This window comes from Ursus americanus, chromosome 32 (genome assembly GCF_024610735.1).
Source record: "Ursus americanus isolate L20-20 chromosome 32, mUrsAme1.1.p, whole genome shotgun sequence".
In the NCBI taxonomy this organism is placed as follows: domain Eukaryota; kingdom Metazoa; phylum Chordata; class Mammalia; order Carnivora; family Ursidae; genus Ursus; species Ursus americanus.
Genome location: NC_142158.1, coordinates 3,416,458 through 3,431,254, shown reverse-complemented (window position 1 = coordinate 3,431,254; position 14,797 = coordinate 3,416,458). Strand labels below are relative to the sequence as shown.

Below are 14,797 nucleotides of genomic sequence, written 5' to 3'. Positions count from 1 at the left end.
CGCATGAAAAAGACCACGGCACCACTTTGTTCTTTAAAGGATCTGCTTAATTTAGCCAAGATACCAACCCACGGGTTGCTAGTCCAGGGCTCAGGGTGCCTGCTGCCTTTTTCCTTTCTGATTATACAGATGTTTTATTATACAGAAGTTTTATGAAGCTTCCTGGAGGAACGCGGCTGTTGGTCCCTGCCCCTTTTGGTGACGTAAAGTGAGTCTGTTTCTAACGTGCTGTGAATGAAAATCATCATGTGAATGGTGTTGGGCTAGTTGCCTGTATATTGCAACACCCAGAGGCAGGCTATCAGGAAGCGAGTGAACCATTATCCCACTGGTGACAGTTGCAGAAGGAAATTTGATGAGCTTGGGAAATAGTCATGTAGCGCATTGAGTAGAAGGCCCCCGAATAAGATGTTTCCCCTAATTCAGAATGTTCTGACGCAGAGAGGCATACTATTACGTCTTGGGCCGTTGCCCGTGTCTCTCCGGCTGGCTGATCGCAGGCTGCCCGCTCCCTTGCTCTCCCCAAGTGAAGGTCCGGCTTCGTCCCGCGATGTGTACCGTGCTCCACATTCCACGTTCTGCCCTGGCTCAGGCAGTTGGGACATTGGTTCTGATTTCTGATACTGTCCGCATCACAAATAGAGAAAAGCAGTTTTCTTCCAAAGTGATCTGTGTTCACGTTTCCCCCTTAGACAAGGCGGGTTTTCATCCGCCACGGTACACCTTGGCTGAGAAGCAAAGCCCGTGTCGATGACATTAATTTTCTGGGGGAAATAACTATATTCAGAACATTACTGTACAATAGGTACTGATTATGGTATATGTCTTCTCTCTGGGCACTGATTAAACATTTTTTCTTTTGTCTTTCTGTTGTTAAATGTATCACGTATACAGTCAAATGTAATAGAAACGTACGTCTCCGTGATGAACAGAAAGCAAATACCTCTGCAGTCACGCCCCGGTCGAGAGCTAGACCTTTGCTGTCACCCCAGGAGGCCCCAGCTCTGCTTTGCGGGCAGGGATGGGGGACAGAACCACAGAGAAGCTGGGTTGAAGGATTGCCCCCCATCAACCAGGCAGATGAGAGGGCCTTCCACTGGTCCAAGGTTTAGCGGTGGGAAAGAACACGGTGCTTTGGGGAGCAGGGGCGTGGGGGGAGGGAAACATGTCAGAAAGGTGGGTGGCAGTGGCTCGGGCTGCTGCCTGTGGAGTAGAGGGTGTTCCTGCAGGACAGTCATGTGTCCATTTGCTTATGGCCTGAGGGAAGGGGACTTGCTGGGGCGGGTAGAGGCGGGGTGAGCAGGAGAGTGGTGGCGAGCTGTGATAGTCTGGGTTCATTCCTTCCTCACATCTAACCAATCACGAAGATCTGTGGTGCTGTCTTCAAAGCATCCGCACGTGTTCCTGCCTCCTCCTGCCCAGTGCCATTCTCTAAACTGTCTTGGGCGGGGGGCTGCTTTGGGGAGAGTCAGCTGAGGGACTGTTGAAAAGGAAATGGCCGTGGGCCAGGCTGGAGAGAGTGACTTGAGCCTCGCTGCATCCCTCGGTCTGGCTCAGGGACGCTCCCCTCACTCTTAGGGGTCGCTGGGACGCCCAGGGAATCACAGACGCAGCCTGACCGTGCTCAGGGATTGCCGATACTACAGGCTCAGCTTCTGTCCTAGTCCTCGTTCTCTGGATTGTCCTCTGCCTTGTCCCAGTTCTCTGGATTCTTCTGTGCCTTTGCTGATTCTTTTTCTTATGCCTGGACTTCCCTTTTTGCTCCTTCTTTGCTTGACAAACTTGAAAAGTCATTCCTTGGAGCCTCCCCAAATGTCTCCATGCTTTCCTGCTCCCTGACACATTGCTTCTCCCAATGACAGCCGCGATGTGCCATAGAAGCGTCTTAATTGACCTCCAACTAACCTCACTTGGCCACATTGATCACAGCTGCCCATGCCATGCCTGATGGTGGCGACTGATAGCACCTGCGTTTCCTAGCTGCTGGGTGGGGAGAGCACGGACTTGTTCACACCTGCTCCCACCAGTTGAATGAGTGCCCACCGAGGGCCAGCGGTTTCCAAACCTATTCATAGCAGTTGTAATGACAACAGTACATTTATTTAATTAAAGGTATCTTGCATAGCAGTGAAATAGGCTGCAAAAGGAGAGAGTGTCTGTGAAATACTGAATATTGGTAAAGGTGAATTATGTAAAAAGAAATTACTGTCTTGTTAAGGACCAGACAGTTGTTAAAGGCTGGAGTGGTGGGGAGCATAATAAGTCAGCAAAATTATGCTGTCAGGTTGCTTTGCAAGTGTCTTCAAGTTCTCCATTTTATTTATTATTTATTTCTAAAGATGTATTTATTTACTTGAGAGAGAGCGAGTGAGAGTGGGGAGAACATGGAAGAGCAAGGCGGAGGGAGAGAATCATAAGCAGACTCTCTGCTGAGCATGGAGCCCAACACAGGGCTCGATCCCGTGACCCTGACATCATGACCCGAGCTGAAATTGAGAATCAGACTCTCCACTGACTGAGCCACCTCCTCACTCCATTTTAGAGAGACTCGAATTGGACGTCAAGTGCCCTCCATTTACGGGTGTGGCCCCCAGCGGAAATGCTGTCGCAGGGCCAGCCAGTAGGCTTTACTCAAAGAAGGAACATGGTCACTCTATCAAAGGCTAGCAAATGAAATGATGTTTATAAGTTTTAATTTGAACTGACTGAAGGTAGATATGTATACTTTTTAGAAAATAATTTCCTGCTTGAGATGACTTTTCAAAACCTAGCTAAGCCTTGGTCTTGATAATACTGATAGGTGAGAAGGCTTCTACTTGAATAAAATGTTTGTAATGGGCTTTGAGTGCCGCATTTGACTCTTGGAGGACAAGGGAGATGTGTCCTTCTTCTTTCCAGTTCCAATCATGGCACATAGTAGGCCTTCCGTATACATCTGTGGGTTGACTAAGAGAATAATGAAAGAATAACTTTTCTACCTCTGGCCCTCAGCCCTATACATCAACATATTTAACTGGACACTCAGGGGTTCTCTAAGGTTCATCCTACCAAATGTGTAGGGTAGAGCAAAGCACGCAGGGGCACAACTAAGGGTCTTGTAGGTTTGGTTCTGGGTGGGTACTTTCCCCGTTACCTTTCTAGGTTGAAGGCAAAGAGGTCAAATAAACTGATTTAACTCCGTCTCCTCTAACCGCAGTGCTCTGGGATTCTTTGGTGTAGTCGGATGAAAGACTGCAAAATTGGGGGAAAGATTAGTGGCTATTGTCCAGGAAAAATAGGAGAAGTGTGGGACTGGAGACATTTTGAAGAAAAAAAATGCTGATTATGGGAGAAGAGAGAAAGGATCATTTATTAATAAAATGGGAAGGAAATAAATCATTTCTCTGCACACAGAGATAAGATTTTTACTTAACGATTTATGTTTCAATTAACCACAGTTTAAAATTCCTACATGTTGTATTTTTCTAAATCCATTCAAAATATACATTTTTATGAAAGATGGAGAAAGGATGATGATGACTCCAGTAAGTGGCCAGGGTGTAACCCCAAGAGGTAAGAGTTTAAAAAGAAGGGAAAACCAACATCGTCTTCATCTTGATGGGACTTTCTGGAGTAAAATTTTGAAATGGGAGAAAAAAGTATATTTAGATGTCTCACTTTATACATTCATTTCTTAATGAATAAATACTAGAGTAGACGTACAAGAACCTTCCATTGAGTTTGTCCCTGGATGAAATTTAAAAAGTCAGACTTATAGCTTCCTTTCAATCCTTTAGTGAAGTGAAGAATACTTTTTCTGAAAGGCGATAAATCAAGGTCATATCTTAATGCGCGGATGGAGACGTGAAGCCAGCTGCCTTCCGAAGATGCCCAGTGCCTTGTTTTGCTCTCAGACTGTTTCTAATTGTAGCGTTTTCACCTTGAATTATAGGTTTTGCCACCCTCACTCATTACAGGTCTTTATTTCAATTGCAGCTCGAGTTAACCTTCAGCTACTTGGAGATTCATGGTGTCACCTGCAACAAGTCAGCTCAGGTGCGTGCCAACAGCAGCTGCCTGTGTGTCGTAACTGCGGGGCCCTAACCTTTTCTTGAGTTTCTGAAACCGGGAAGCTCCTGTTTTGGCTTCACTGTTGAAGTTCTGTTGAGATAATGTGGAAAAACAAGTTTAGGGAAAATGGAAGTTTCTGAATGAGAGATTGAGCAGGGGCCTGGGTAGGGAAGGGCTGGGAACGTGTTCTCATAAGGAAAACACATTCTCTGGAACTCCGTCTGGGAAGAACTAATGAGCTCTTATGTGAGCTAGTGATGTAAACGTGAGATTTTGTACAACAAGTTTAGGGTTAAAATCTCGTAGCTGTTATAACAGCACTATCTATGGTCTTTCTGGGAATATAGTGATACATGAATCTTTTTTTGGTGTTAATAAAATGTAGATTTTTATTTTTTATTTTTTTAAAGATTTATTTATTATTTTAGAGAAAGAGAAGGTGGTGGGGAGAGGCAGAGGCAGAGGGAGAAGGAGAGAGAGAATGTCAGGCAGATTCCCCATTGAGTACAGAGCCTGATGTGGGGCTTGAGGTGGGGCTCCACACAGGGCTCGATCTCACGACCTTGAGATCATGACCTGAGCTGAAATCAAGAGTTGGACGCTTAACCAACTGAGCCACCCAGGTGTCCCTAAGATGTAGATTTTTAAAAACAGCTTTAATAAGCAATATGCAGCAAACTGAAGTGTACGATGTGGTTAAGTTTTGACATATGTGTGCCCATGAAACCATCACCGCACCCGAGATACCAGGTTTATTCCTCACCCCTTGGTCTCCTCTTATGCCCCAGTAAACACTCCGTCTTGCTTCTCCTCATCTGTGGGCGTCTGCTCCCTGCAGCTAGAGCGGAGTGTGCATTTTCTAAAACTTTGTATGAATGGAATCATACAGTGTGTATACTCTTTATTGCCTACCTTCCTTCCATCAGTATAATTGTTTTGGGATTGATTTGTTGCATGTCTCAGTAGTTCTTTTTTATTGTTGAGTAGTGTTCCATCGTGTTCCGTTGTGTTCTGTTGTGTTCTGTTGTGTTCCGCTGTGTTTTGTTGTGTTCCATTGTGTCCTGCTGTGTCTGTTGTGTTCCATTGTGTTTTGTTGTGTTCCCTTGTGTTCCATTGTGTTTTGTTGTGTTCCCTTGTGTTCCATTGTGTCCTGCTGTGTCCTGCTTTGCCTGTTGTGTTCCCTGGTGTTCTGTTGTGTTCCATTGTGTGGCTGTATCGCAGCTGGTTTATCCATTCACCTGGTGAAGGACAGTTGGGTTGTTTATGTTGTTGGCCAAGGCCAGGAAAGCTGCTGTGAACATTTACGTACAAATCTTTGATTGGATAGAGGCTTTCATTTCCCATGGATAGATATCTCAGAATGGAATGGCTAAATTGTATGGTAGGTACATGTTTAACTTTTTTAAGAAGTTGCTAAACTGTTTTCCAAAGTGGTTGTACCATTTGACTTTGCCACGAACAAACAGTGTGTGAGGGCCCTGGTTCCTCCACATCCTCCCGACACCAGCGTGGTCAATGTGTTTAATTTTAGCCGTTCTGTAAACTATGTGATGCTTTCTCTTTGTAGTTTTAATTTATATTTTTCCGATGACTGAAGATAGTATCTTTTTATCTGCTTGTCTGCCATCATCTATCTCCCTTGTTCAAGTGTCAGTTTTTAAATTGAGTTGCTTTGTTATTGTTTTAAGAGTTCTTTTTATATTCTGAATACAAATCCTTATCAGACACACGATTTACACATATTTTTTCTCAGTCTGCAGGCTGTCATTTCATTTTCTTTGCAGTGCTTTTGAAAGGGCACAAGTTTTAAATTTTGATGATGTCTAATTTGTCCATTTTTTTTTTAATGGATCATGCTGGTGTCATATTGAATAAATCTTTGCTCAGTCTGAGGTCACAGAATGTTCTATATCTTTTGGAAGTGTTACAGCTTTACGTTATACATTTAGCTCTAGGATCCACTTTGAAGTAGTTGCTGTATATAGAGCAGTGTATGGATCAGTGGGGGGTTTTTTGGCTTTTTTGGGTGTATGTATGTTTTTTTTTGTTTTTGCGTATGTGTAGCATATCCCCCTGTTTGAAAGACTGTTGTTTCCACACTGAACTGGTTTTCACTTTTGTTGGAGATCAGTTCATCTAAGCGTTGGCCCGTTTCTGGACTGAATCCTGTCCCTGTGGTTGTTTGTCTGTCTTTATGCCACTACCACACTGTCTCGATTACTGTAGCTTTATAGTAAGAGTGGGAATCAGATAGTGTCAGTCTTCCAGCTTTGTTCTTCTTTATCAAAGTTGTTTAGTGATTATGCATCCTTTGCGATTCCGTAAGAATTCTAGACTCAGCTCAGTTTCTGCAGAAAAGGCTGCTGAGATTTTGATCAGTATTATATTGAATCTATAAATCGATTTGGGGAGAATTGACATCTTAACAATGTGGTGTCCCTGACCCAAGAACACGTATTCAGGTTGTTAATTTCTCTCGGCAGTGTTTTGTCGTAGCTTTCAGCATGCAGGTCTTACACATCTTTTGTCAGATTTATTCCCAAGTATTCTGTACTTTTTGATGCTGTCATTAATGGTGTGGTTTTAAATTCCAGTTCTTAATTATTTCTTGCTGGCATATAGACATACAGTGGACTTTTGCGTATTGATCTTGTATCCTGGCAACTTGTCGTGCTCACATCTTCTAGTAGCTTTTCAAAATGAATTTCATCATTTTCCACAGATGATAGTGTTGTTTGTGAATAAGACAGTTTCACTTCTTCATTTTCAGGTGTTGATAGCTTTTATTTCTTTTTCTTGCCTTATTGCTGTTGGGTCTCACATTGCTGGAGGTCATGCTGGGTATGCCAGGAATTGACTGCTGTGACTGCTCTTTATGCAGCCTGCTTCCCAGGGTCATATTTGCCGTGAGCATCCGTGTGAGATGATGGCATGTTCCCTTATCAACAAAGAGTGATCTTTTTTTTTTTTTTTTTTTTTTTTTTTTAATTTATTTTTAAGATTTTTTTTTTTTTTTTTTTTATTTATTTGACAGAGATAGAGACAGCCAGCGAGAGAGGGAACACAAGCAGGGGGAGTGGGAGAGGAAGAAGCAGGCTCATAGCGGAGGAGCCTGATGTGGGGCTCGATCCCATAACGCCAGGATCACGCCCTGAGCCGAAGGCAGACGCTAAACCGCTGTGCCACCCAGGCGCCCCAACAAAGAGTGATCTTGCTCACCGTTTACTGTGAAAAATTCCCCAAGTTCAACGATTCCATTCCTGTAAGCAACCCACTGTATGTGCAGATATCTCTGAGGCCTCTGTGTCACCCTGTGGGGCTTTGGGGTACGGGGGAAGTCTGCACACATGGTGCTCATGCCCTTTGCTGTGCCATGAATAATCCAGTCCTTTCTGTCTGACCCAGCAGTTTCCTGTGTCCTGTGAACGTTCACGAAACAACAACAGGCTAACTTTTTCACCTCTAGGTGGGGTAAAATCAAATCTCAGCACCTGACAACCATCCTGGCTAACACCTCCATATCAGTGCTGAATAGAAGCACTGAAAACAGACATCCTTGTTCTCCCCCTGATCTTGGTGGGAAAGTGCCATTCTTTTTCCACTGAGTGTGCCGTTAGCTGTAGGTTTTTAATTAACACCCTTTATCTGGTTGAGGAATTTCTCTCTTTTTTTAAAAAAAAATTTTTTTTTAATGATTTTTTATTATATTATGTTAGTCACCATACAGTACATCCCTGGTTTCTGATGTAAAGTTCGGTGATTCATTAGTTGCGTATAACACCCAGTGCACCATGCAATACGTGCCCTCCTTACTACCCATCACCGGTCTATCCCATTCCTCCACCCCCCTCCCCTCTGAGGCCCTCAGTTTGTTTCTCAGAGTCCATAGTCTCTCATGCTTCACTCCCCCTTCTGATTACCCCCCTTTCTTTATCCCTTTCTTCCCCTACCAATCATCCTAGTTCTTAGGTTCCATAGATGAGAGAAATCATATGATATTGTCTTTCTCTGCTTGACTTATGTCACTTAGCATTATCTCCTCCAGTGCCGTCCATGTTGTAGCAAACGTTGAGAATTCCATTCCAAGTTGGCCGAGAGCTTTTATCAGGAATTAGTGTTGTGTTTTGTCAAATGTTTTTTCGCTATTATTGTGTGTGGGTTTTTTTTTGTTGTTTGTTTGTTTGTTTTCCTTTTTAGTTTGTTAATAAGGTGAATTATATTGATTGACTTTCAGGTAATCAACCTTTCATTCCTGGGATTAACCCTACTTGGTCATGACATATTATCCATTTTGTATATTGTTGGATTCTAGTTGTTAAAAGTTTGTGAAGAATTTTGCATCTATGTTAATGACAGTTACTGACTGTACTTTTCTCTTTTTAAAAAAGTTGTTGTCGCTTTCTGTATTAGAGTGATTATGGACTCATAGAATTAGTCCTTCCTCTTTGGTTTTTCAGAAAAATTTAAGATAACCAACTCTTTAATGTTTGGTTGAATTGACCAGTGATGTCATCAGGGCCTGGAGTTTCTTCTTCGGGAAGGTTTTTAACTACAAATTTTATTTCTTGACTAGGTATGGATGCATTTATATGTTTCTTCTTGAACGAGCTGTGGTAGTTTGTGTCTTTTAAGAAATTTTACCGTTTTGTCTCAGTTGTCAAATTTACTGATATAAAGTTGTCGATAGTATCCCCTTGTTATGCTTTAAATATCTGTGGAATATCATTTCTGTTCTTGGTCATTCAGTTCTTCTCTCCCTGCTTCTCCCTGCCCTCCTGCAAATTAATCTGATTAGAGGTTTATCAATTCTTTTGATCTTCTCAAAGAACTTGCTTTTGGTTTTGTTGATTTTTTCTGTTGATTTCATTGGTTTTGTTTTCTATTTCCTTGATTCTTACTCTGATCTTTATCATTTCCTTCATTCTACTTTTCGTTTTTAAAACTATGAAGACAATGTGTGTTTGTGTATGCACACGCACGTGTGTGTAGTTTGTTGACAACGTTCTTGAAAATTGTCAGAATTGTCACTTTATGTTGATCGAGATTTCATACAAATCCTTGGAACTTTTCCATAGTTCATCTGAGAGCAATGTTTTATCCTATGTGCTTAGCATTCTTTAGAAACTGGAGTTTGGAAGAAAAATTACAGCACCATATGTTTGCCCAAATGGCAGACATATGCAGGAGTGAATGATTACTCACGAATGATGACATAACCAGGGCCTTCTTGACGGTCTTAATTCAGGGATGTTTATGTTTATGATGTCGGGGTTGTGATCGAGAAGGGCACTACTGAAATGTTAATGCTAAGGTTATACTCAAAGTATGATTTGATGGTGGGATTTAATTATGAGAAAGGATGTTGATACAGCAAGACTAACTTCCCCGTGTTAGCTGTTGGCACTGGTCTAGTCTAGGGACTCTGTAGTCCCGTCCCTTCCATCTGTCTGGCATTCAGAGGAACTCAGGTGCTCTCAGGCGGTCCACCTTGGGCCCATGGAGCTGTTGTTCCAGTGAGAACCAGAGGAGGAGCTCCACAGCACCGCTTCAACTTAGTGTGGACCTTGGAGATGAACGTACAGCAAGACAGTGGTGCTTGTTCCACAGAGGGGCCTGTGATGCTGGGTGCTTCGCAGTACTCAAAATCTGACGTTCCAGAGATTTCTGTGGTGCTGTTTAGAAACACTGATACCTCACCAGAACCCCTCCCCCGTCACACCCCTCTACGCATGCGCACACGCACACATGGCAGTTAGGACTCAAGTGTGTCTGGGGTAGGCATTCGATTCTGTGGTATTCTAGAGGCTGAGAAATAGTAACCTGGTTAACCTCAGGAACTTTGACGTCTGGTTTCTCTAGTGTTCTCTAATGTGAAATCATAAGGATGATAGTGTCTGCCTGGGGCACTCACAGTCCACCCTTGATTAGGACATGCTTTTCCTTTTTTTTCTTTTTTCCTTTTTTCCCCCCATTCTTTTCTAGTGTACTCTGGGATTGATTCACTTTTTATCACTATTTAATTATAGCTTTGTCAATTCAGGTCACATGCCTGGGACACTCACATTTCCTCGTGCGTGAGAGGGGTGCGTGTGTTACTGAGTTAGTGAAATGTGACATTTATACTGCTCTTTTCCTCCTCCTCGTGGGAATGTGGGAGACCTTTATCTTATTTTCCAAATCTCATTGTCGTAGCCCTTTCTGGCATCCAGGTTCTTTGGAAATTCTGTTGCCTGTGCATGGTCAATACATTGAGACCAACCATTGTATGGTTTTACAATAAAGTTACAGAATTTTTGGGCTATTTCTTGTACAACTGAAACATCTATATATTTTTTAATTATAAGATTGATTGTTTGCTATGTCATAGGATGATTTTGGCAAACCACCCGCGGCTGTTTCTGCTGGAAGAACGAAAACCACTTTACCAATCTGTTGACTGGCATGGAGTTAAAAGTGCTTAAGTGTTTAGCCAGGTTGTTCTACCTTAAAAAAGGAGGCGGGTGGTGTTGGAAACTCAAATCTTAAATAAGATCCTAGCACTTCTATTGCTGGTTAGTATTTTAAATGTGTATTGGAGGTCTGATTATGTCCTGCTCGGTGGCTAAGTTGGGATTGTTGGAAGCATTCGATTTTTCTGCAGCTGAAATAGGAGGGACAGAGGTATTTGAAAGGGAGTTCTTTGTCCTGGTGAAAGGTTTGCTGTGTTAGTGTCCCCTCTATCTCTCTGTGGCAGTCGTTCCATCAGCCCAAGGTGGTGACATATTCTGCAGGGCTGTGCGCTCCCTTCGTGTCAGCTTGACTCTGAAGGCCTCGTTTCTTCCCCTCACCTGTCACCTTTTTTCTTCCCTGTCATTCTCTTCAATCCTGGGCAATTAAGGATGATTAGGTGTTAAGACGAAGCAGAATTAGAATAAGCTAATTACTAATTACGCACACCCAAACTGTGAGCTGAATAGATAGCTGCACTAGATGTGAAGACATGCGAGGGCCCTGTAGTGAAAAATGTAATTACCCACGGTGGGAATGTTGCGGGCGGGGTGTGGAGCACAGACCCAATGGCTGCACCCCAGAGCGTCGGGGCTCTTTAAAACGTATGTGCGTGCAGATGTGTGCGTCTGGGACACTGGAGCCTGACTGCACTGAGCAGCCTTAATTTGCTGAAGGGACTTTGTTCAGGTGTCCTGGGCTTGAACGGCAACTAGCCTTCAGGTACAGCCATGCTTGCTGCCTTTTTGGGAAGAAATATTCTTTTGGCCACCTTCTAGAAGACCAGTGCATGAAAATTAAGATTAAAAAAAATTTTTTTTTTTTTAGCGTAGAGAACCAACTAACTGACATAGAGGTGATACGTATTGAGAGATTCCTCTGGGGTGCTGGGGTGCTTGTGGAAAAGTAGCATTTTAAGGTCTCAGATCATTTAAGTCTTTTTTTTAAAATATCATTTTGGCATTACTTTCCTTTTTTTTTTTTTTTAAGATTTTATTTACTTATTAGAGAGAGAGAGAACACAAGCACGGGTGCAGCAGGCAGAGGGAGAGGGAGAAGCAGACTCCCTGCTGAGCAGGGAGCCTACGTGGTGCTCGATCCCAGGACCCTGAGATCATGACCTGAGCAGAAGAAAGATGCTTAACCGACTGAGCCACCCAGGCGCCCCGTATTACTTTTCCTTTTAATGTTAACGCTTTGAAAGAGAGATGATTATTTTTAATTTAGCTAATTTTACGACAGCCTAAAACAATTCTAATAACTGCTTTGTTAACTTAATTGGCCACTTGCACATTAAGTGTAGTGTTCTCCCATCATATTATTGTACAAGTTACATACCAGCAGGAAGTAAATATGTGAGGCTATTTAATGCCATGAAAATCCAAAGGGATTGCATTTAACATGAATATTTTTGAGATCCAAGATAACGGTTTTTTTTTTTTTTTTAAAGGGAAGTTGATTCTTTTTATTTGAAATGTGTCCATAAACAACCTGCTGCCCTTTGTGACCTGCCCCCTCTTTCAGGTTGACTTATTCGTATTTGCAGTACGAGCTCTATGACTCAGTGTCAGCATTTTTGGCGGTGAGCTGTGGACATTTCCCAGCAGTTAATTGGAATGATTCTTTGCCTGGCCCCGAACATTATGACCTTGTTCCCATCATAAAATCCTTTCCAAGAATTCTTTTTATAAATGTTGAAATGTTTATAAGCATTTGATTTTTCTTTTGTTGCCAGGCAAAAGGTTTTAACATTTCATTGAAACGTCTCATAAGGGGTCTTGTTTTTTAAAACATATCCAAAAAAAAAAACAGGGGTAATGATGAAGTTGCCCTCAGCTACTCACTGAAGGAGGTCTACGTACTTATTCCGGATCGTAGGGATGTAACAGACTTGGTAAGACCACATCTCAAGACAAAAGCTTGGTGAAAGAAGACATGTGTGGGTGTGAATATTGTGTCTCCATCACATGGTGGTACAGGCAGTGGGAAGTCCTGTTTGAATTTTGCTTTTAGAAACACTTGTTTCAGCTTCTGGATGTTTCTGACAACCGTTCCATCCTCTACCCAAATAGTTCCTCGAGTCGTAACTAAGGGTGTTATTTTAAGGAAGTGTTTCTTTAAAAGCTGGTATTGTACTGGGAGAGGTCAGTGTGAGTATATTGTTTATGTGACTTCACCCAAAAATCCAAGGCACTGTCCCGATGACTAAGCAGTGTCCTCCCCGGTTCTTGCAGATGGTGGTGGAAACTGAGAAGTACAGCATCTCCATGAAGATGGCGTCACCTGAGGACGTGAGCGAGGTGCTGGCCCACATAGGCACCTGCCTGCGGAGGATATTTCCTGGCCTCTCCCCGGTGTGAGTGCTCGGGGGAAGGGCGAAGAGCAGAGAATGTCTTCCTCAGAGTGGGGAAGGAGAACGCGCCTTCCCCTCATGCGTCCATCTTCGCTTAAACGTTCGACAGCAAACCCTCCCTCGGGCCGTTGGGTTCGACGTCTGAGGTTCTCCACAGGGTTCTGCCTCATTCTCGACTTCCAAGAGCTTGAGCCATGAAGGGTTTGGCCATCCCTTCACCTCTACTCCCAAGACTGAAGCAGAAACCTTTTTGATGTAACTGAGATGTATCCTGGTGGGACTTCTCTCATGGCTCTTGGTGGAACCGGGGGCTCATGGCTTTGCAGAAAGGCGTCGAGGATCATATTCATGAAGAGCGAGAGGCTTCGTTTTCCTAGAAACAGACTAGTTTTCTGAAACACACGTTAGGAATATTAGTAAATTGTGTCTGTGCATGCCCTCATATTTCTTTGTTAAGCACTTTTCATTAGGATTACGTGCTTGGGTAACCGAGTTTGTCCTTTGGGAGTGCGTGCGTTGTTGGAAGGGGGGTTAGATCGGCGGAGGTAAAAAGGCAGAAAGATCCTATGTCAGAAAGCTCCCTAAATTAACAGCCCCTAGTGAAAATTCCCGACACTATAGAGACCGTAAAGATCCCTGTCCTGTTGCCCGTCTGTGCATGGAGGCCGTGAAGCCTCACAGGGACATGTCGAAGATGGGGAGCTGTGCGTCTTGCTTGATGGGAGCAAGAGGGAAATTTTAGGGACTTGCCCTTCATGGAACATGTTCCTACGATGCTTTGCCTGTAAATTATGAGGCAAAGCAGGAAAACCTAGCTTTGTGTGTCTGTGGGAGAGGCGCGGGTGCGGGGTGCGGGATGAAGTGAGGAGTGATGAGGATTAGTGAGGGGGAAATACCCAGAAGGAGAACATCTTAAAGCCACCAGAGAACTATTTGGGGTGATCATGAGTTAGCAATCACTACAGCCCATTCTCCCTAAACGACAGTAATGTGACTTTGTACGAGAGCTTTCTTGTAACGCCCTTCTCTCATCCCGAATTAACGCTGAGGAGATCAGAATATTGTTAAGCACAGCCTTGTTTAGCGTGGGCTTAGACGACCCTCAGAGCAATATGTAGACTCTCTGCTTTCTTTAAAATGCAGTTTTATTTGTCTAACATTCTAGGAATTTGGAGGGAGTGACCAGTTGTATTTTTGGTTTGAATTCTTCCATTTTTCCTTCCCAGAGAAAACGGTCTAAGAAGAGTATTTTCACTCTTCTCTTCCATTTAACTTCTTGTTAAAAGGTTTGGGCAGCAAATATGAACCAAGCATTAAGTAATGAGCTCCACTTCCAGGGAGGCCATCACTACGTGTATGTTAGTTTCTGAATCCGAGACCTCCACCTGAAACTCGTCTCTGCTCTGTGTCCCAGCTGCACAAGGATGTCCCCAGGCACCTCACATGCAGTGCATCCCTTAGCAGGTTTCCCCCCAAAACCTGCCCGTGTTTGACACCGTATCTCAGTTAGCAACTCATCGTGTGCTAGGCTCTCGTTCTTCCCTCGCACATGTCAAACCCTTCTCATGCCTGTCTCCTGCTCTGCTCCTCGTCTGTGCTCATTTCCACCGCCTTAGTTCAGAGGGCCTCACTTTCCCACGGCAGCATCGTCCTCACCGGTGTCTCTGTCTCCAGTCCTCTTCGCAGCGTGTCTTCTGCGCGGTCACCAGAATTATCTGGTCGCGTCCATGCCACGTAGCCTGGCGTAGCAGACCACTGCCGTCTGGCCCTGTCCTCCAACCTGTTTTTGAGCCCATCAGCCTCTCCTGTCCTCAGTACTTCCATGCAGGCTGCCAGTCCAGACACACTCCCACTCCAAAACACCCAGCCCAGGTGTCTAAAGAGTTCTTTATTCATGTTTCCGTAGAA

The 14,797-nt window shown here is 43.7% G+C and overlaps 1 protein-coding gene across 3 annotated transcripts in view; it reads left to right on the top strand.

Moving 5' to 3' along the window:
- CARMIL1 (capping protein regulator and myosin 1 linker 1) overlaps positions 1-14,797 on the top strand; it is a 304,280-nt gene that overhangs the window by 110,317 nt on the left and 179,166 nt on the right. For all 3 annotated transcript variants that reach the window (XM_045800481.2, XM_045800480.2, XM_045800482.2), the window contains exons 4-5: positions 3,976-4,035; positions 12,771-12,892. In XM_045800481.2, the coding sequence (XP_045656437.2) occupies positions 3,976-4,035; positions 12,771-12,892 (182 nt within the window). The remainder of the gene's footprint in view (positions 1-3,975; positions 4,036-12,770; positions 12,893-14,797) is intronic.